Below are 6000 nucleotides of genomic sequence, written 5' to 3' on the forward strand. Positions count from 1 at the left end.
TATGTTCGATCATATTATTAAATTCTTGGAAAAATTCACATTGAACGTCAACAAATATCTCAGTTAGCTTGTTTTTCGTTCCGCTGCATTCAATGGCCATACATAAATCAAGAGGTGTTTGGTGACAAGCACTTCGGGGGATATTTTATCTTGATCTCGATATTCAGGGATGAAAATATTTGTGGTTTAACGCTGACGCTAACTTTTAACTTATGACAATTTTATGATAAATTTATTTTCTGGAATTGACAAATTCTCCTTTTATTTTTGACTGCGATTTTTTGCAAAAACAAAAATGGTATTGTTAAAATGTAGAAACGCTTTGACTAGATACTTTAATAACTTAAAAATGAATTAGCCATCGAACCCTTAATAGATTATTTCTTCGTTCTGTTATAAAAAGCTGTATTGAAGATTTAATATGTATTAGTAGAACTAGTAATTAATATTATAATTTGTTTACAGTTAATGGCCCGCTCCAGGTCGGCGGCGCTAGCGTGGATTTGCAAGGTCTAGCACGGGCTTTCGGATGGCGGCACGTTCCTACAAACCAGCACTTTTTGGGTTGCATCAGCAATTTTACATATAACGATTTTGTAAGTTTACAGCTTTTAATAATAACCGTACATAAAATATGAGATATATTTAAGATATTAGTTTTAGAATTTTAAAAGATAAAAATTGTTTTAGATTTTTTTTTTCTAATTAGATCGCATTCGTCCATATCTTTCATCTTTTGACAAATCGTTGCCAATTTTATTGTAACGATGATATGAGCAAGTATTTTTTTGTTCCTAGATGTACAATTTGGGCAGGCCGTCCGTAGAACGCAATGCCGATCCCGGCTGTCAGAAGAGCGTATTCACTGCCGTTACATTTGGCATCGACACTAACTTCCTCGTCGCTATTTTAGTGTGCATCGCCATCTTGATAAGTAAGTATTCAAATGTCAACTTTAAGATTAGCGTTACAATTTTTTTTTTATTTCTGATATTATAGTTATTTATCTACAATATTTTAGTACTATTACTAAGTTAATTTTTGGAACTTTATTTATGGATGTTTTTGGGGTGATTGCTAAAATAATATTGTGTATACTTTTTCCAAATGTCAAATCTACGATAACATAACCCCAAGGTCGGTGGCGCATTTGCGATGTAAGAATTGGGTAAAATTTCGTACGGCGCCAATGTCTATGGAACATAAAAAAAAACAGGAAGATAAATCAGTGTTAAACATAACAGCCCATAAATAATGTCTTAATAAACTTTACGGTTTCATAATCCATATGCAAGTTGTTACTGCTAATTTATAAAAACATTTAAAGAGATACTTTAATAACGCTTAATTCCATTACTAGGAAAACGAAGATAAGAAGTAAAATAAAGAAGAGTTCTAAAACTAAATTCTCCTTCCAGTTCTCCTCTTAGCTGTAGTCGTCCATCGCAAGCGAGCTGATGCGTGGGCGGAGAAGGAACTAGACGACATCAGAGAAAACATCATCGCGTATGAGGACGAGGGCGGTGGCGAAGGTGACGCGGGCTACGACCTGCACGTGCTGCGGCAGATGTACGACGGCCCGCCACCCGACACGGACGCCACGTTCATGCATGCTCCAGGTAATATTGGCAACTACGATACGATGAACAGGTCGTGGCATTTGAACAGACCGTAACACTACGATATGTATGTCAAGGACAGGAGTGTGTGTTAACGAACATCCGACTTAGGGGGCTTAGGAGAGAGGAAGAGATTAGAGAGGTTTATTTCTCAGCAAAAGCGAAATAATTAAGAGGTTTACTCTACTAATTGGTTCATTATAATTTACTTGTCTAAAAAAATTAAAAAATAATTATAATATTTTTTTTGTGTTACTAATTTTATCTCAAGTTCAAAAGACCTATAAATTCTGCATATTTCCAAAGAAATTTCGAGTTATTACGTATTATTTAGTAAAAAGTGTTTTGCCTTTCAGCGAACAAATATAATCGACGAACTTAATAGAAGTAGACAAAGATAACTGATATCGATGTAATTATAATCATGTGATGTTCTCACTCAGTGGTTGGAGCAGCACCAGACATCTCCGGTTTCCTGGACGACAAGAAGTCGGTCCTTGACCGGGATCCAGATATCAATCCGTACGACGACGTGCGACATTACGCGTACGAGGGAGACGGCGATACTAGTGGATCTCTTTCATCGCTAGCTAGCTGTAAGTTGATTCTATTCACATTTAATTTATCATACTTCTGTACAAAGGTACTTTTCAGCCTAGTTGGTCTAGCGGCTAGATAATAATCCCGAGGTCAGGGTTCAGACCCCGAAAAATCCTCAGTAACAGCCCGGAGTCTGAAAGTATGTACTCGTGTCTCGAAAGGCATGCAAATACGTTGATCGGGCGCCTAAAGGCTTTCCGATCGTATCGGATTATGAGAGTGAGGATAGAGAGTGCACCTGTGTTTGTGCACACACTTGTGCACTATAATCTATCCTGTGTGAGCCACAATCCATCAGGACGACATACTACTACGATGGATATAAATATATGTCTGTTCCTAGGTACCGACGATGAAGATCTCAAATTCAACTACCTGTCGACGTTCGGGCCGCGGTTCCGCAAGCTGGCGGACATGTACGGCGACTCGGACGACGAGCGCGCGCCGCACGAGGAGTCGTGGTGCTAGCGCCACGCCTGGCTCGTGTAGCCACCCGACCGCCGACCCCGCGCCGCCGGCACAGCGCCGGACCTGCCGCGACAGCTTGGCGAGACCAAGTAAGACCAAGCTATGAGATGCCTTATTTCTATTTCGTGTATCGAGTGAATGTTGCATCGCGAACCCACCGGACTTTTAAAACTTCGAGCCTGTGATAATTACGCGATGGTTTGTCGGACTTTTTTTTTATTGTGGCGTTTTGTGGGCTTGTGTCCGCTCGGATTGCCAAATCGTTTGGAAATACATTAAATGCTATTATATATCATTATATCAACGGTATTATTATTATCTTTTGTTTTTTTTTTCTTTGTAAATTTTTGACGTTCCGCTTCCGTTATTCTTGGATGTGTTCTTATTTTCCGATTTGGAAGTTGGAGGGTAGTAGCCGGCTTTAATACAAAATATTCTCTTCAATTTAGTAAATGTTGCCGAGAGAACGCGAGTAATTAAGAATTGCGATACTGTTCTTAAGAATGTGTGTTTATCCAAAAGTGTAATTTGTAAATTATATGTAATTACATATTGGAAAGAATTAAATTTTTAATGTTGTAAGAAATGACTGATTTGTAACATTATTTGGGCATCGTTGTAGATACGCCTAAATTATTTCTTGTATGTAATTTTATATATATTAAGCGTAAGATCGAACTATGTATGATTTTGTAACTTAAGGCTAGTTCACACTATATGTACCTAATATAGTTGTTTTTTTTTTAACATTATTTTTGTATGATTGTAAATTATTGTGACAAAACGCATTGAGGTACTAATTTCTTTAGTATTATTATTGGCAGCATTTATGAGAGTTAAAACTAAAGTTTTTAATGTATTTTTTAAAGTTAAGTGCCATCATGTTGATTATGTAATTTTAAGTTTTCGTATCCAAAAGATCCTCTTTGAACTCTAGTCACTTTGGCTTGAATCTTTAAGAAAAAAGTCCAAGAATTAAAGAAACTTATAGTCGCTAAAGTGAATAGATGATCTTCGATCCCACACCCCGAAATTGTAATTTCCGTTCGATTCGTTTTATCGTTAAGTAATATTAAGTTTTTTACAATTTTTTTTTTTTATATTTACTCATGCAAACAAAAATTGTTATTTATATATAAAGCTCATTTTGTAAAGCGTCCATTTCTAAAAAAATGTAGTTTAAATAAAGAACGAAATAAAAAAAAAACCAACACTCGTTTTATAGTTAAATTAGTTCTTTAATAAATATTCAAATAAATATTTATATCTTAAGAAAATTTAATTTACCGTTTACAGGAAGGAAACTATCTATCTAATTTAAGGCAGAAAACCGTTATTTTGCATAGCTATTTTTTCATGTTCGAAGTTTAAAAAAATATTAATTTCGTCACGAGTTCCGTATAAACTAGGCCTAAATGTAAATATGTAAATTATATCGATTACATAATTTACAATTAATCTTATGTCATATGTATAAGTAACTTTTATATGCTAAACTAATACAAGGTGTCTTATAATTATGCATATCAACGAATTGTAAGGAATACTTCGTTTTATTTCATCTGTCTAACGTAAAATACTGATATATATATTATCACATAATATAATCGTATAATATATCAATAAACATCGCATCTTGCCTTTAAGTAATTTTTTAAAGGAACACATATTTAAAAATATACCGAAAGTCTGTAATTAATTTATTGTTATATGTCGAGTCGTCATTTGATACGAGGGGTGTATAGGGGGGGGGGGGATGAATTAAATTAACAAGTAATTCCTGTTAGTTTAGAAAACATCATTAGGATGTTTAATTTTTTTAAATTTCTCAATACTAGTTTTAAATTTCCGATCACTGTTTTTATAAATTACGAAATAAACCAAGACTACACCCTGTATAAAATGGTTACGCAATTTGAGAACGTATTGAATTAGTAACAGACTTTCTTGAGTATTTTTATTTCAAATAAAAGAAAGAAATATTATTATTTTCTTTATAAAATACACCTTTAACCAATGATGTTTTATCTCAAGAGATCTTTTACAAACAACATGAAAGATAGCATGAGTATTACTTTAAATCAGTATTACGATTGTATTCAAAATATAACTTAATCTGACACACATATTTTAAAATGACATCATTCGTGATTTAAATGTGCTTGTAAGTTGTAAACAAAACAAAAAATATCTTTTAAAAAAATCATTCATGACATAATTCCGAGGGGAGGAATTTATTTAAACGATATTTGACTTTTAAAATACATGTTTTTACAACTTTATACAAACATATTATAATTTCATTAAACTGTTTTAATAATTTTTTTTTTATTTTGACTTGACTTTTTGTATCATTTGTTTAGAGATATATTTTATATCAACCATAAATAAACATATGAATCGAATGTATTAACGGACGGAAGAATATTTTTTTTTTTTTATGTAACGGGTCTAGAGATAAAATATCATTATTTTTAACATCACATATCACAGAACGGTTAACACATTCAAACGTCATAAAGTTCTTATTTCAAACATCAATGTTTCATTTGTTTTTAAATAAAGAATCGTCTACACGTAAGTACTTATTTTCATAATTTCAACTAGCGCTGTAAAGTGATATGTCCAAAGTTATCCCATGAGATCTAGGCCGAGACTTATGTAGAGAAACACCATCAATCTTTTTGATTTATTACTCTGTGTATGAAACCCTTGTGTAGGTATTACATTATATAAGTATAGTTAGTTTAATTTTAGGTTCGTAATCTAGGACCCATGAGCTTAAACGGTTTTACCCTGCAAAAATTACGGCAGTAATCTGTAGCCAGTGATTACACTTGTATTTTTATAAAACATCATTCGGCTTATAGAGTCTAGCTTTGATTTAAAAGCACAATAGGAATCTACATTGTATTATTCAATGTTAATACAGAAATATAGAAGTTAAATGTAATTTACGTTCAAAACAGATAAGTAATTTATATATATAAATTTACGCATGATGCAATGGTAAAGGCGAGTCGAAACCCGAATGTATCCGAGATACCGGCACTAGATAAATACTTGTCGTTTAAGCAAATATTTAAAGATGTCGATGTCGGTCGATTTAGTTTTAGCAATAATAGGTCATACATTTCGTATTCCCTGAACTTCACATCGTCAATACAACATACAGGCATACTGTTATTAAATACATTTATTTTATGAGACCTTTTCAAAATAGTTACGTCCTAACATCGAAGATCTAACAGCAATTACCATCTTATGTAATATATAATATACAGTACATAATAATGACAAGAGAGAACATTTA

The 6000-nt window shown here is 33.1% G+C and overlaps 1 protein-coding gene across 2 annotated transcripts in view; it reads left to right on the forward strand.

Annotated features, from left to right (window-relative positions):
* LOC125071267 (DE-cadherin) overlaps positions 1 to 3853 on the forward strand; it is a 182308-nt gene extending 178455 nt beyond the window's left edge. For both annotated transcript variants that reach the window (XM_047681412.1, XM_047681413.1), the window contains 5 exons: positions 466 to 596; positions 799 to 934; positions 1419 to 1619; positions 2063 to 2215; positions 2563 to 3853. In XM_047681412.1, coding sequence (XP_047537368.1) covers positions 466 to 596; positions 799 to 934; positions 1419 to 1619; positions 2063 to 2215; positions 2563 to 2687 — 746 coding nt within the window. In that variant the 3' untranslated portion in view covers positions 2688 to 3853. The remainder of the gene's footprint in view (positions 1 to 465; positions 597 to 798; positions 935 to 1418; positions 1620 to 2062; positions 2216 to 2562) is intronic.
* Positions 3854 to 6000: the final 2147 nt, after the last annotated feature.

This window comes from Vanessa atalanta, chromosome 19, assembly GCF_905147765.1.
Source record: "Vanessa atalanta chromosome 19, ilVanAtal1.2, whole genome shotgun sequence".
Lineage (NCBI taxonomy): Eukaryota > Metazoa > Arthropoda > Insecta > Lepidoptera > Nymphalidae > Vanessa > Vanessa atalanta.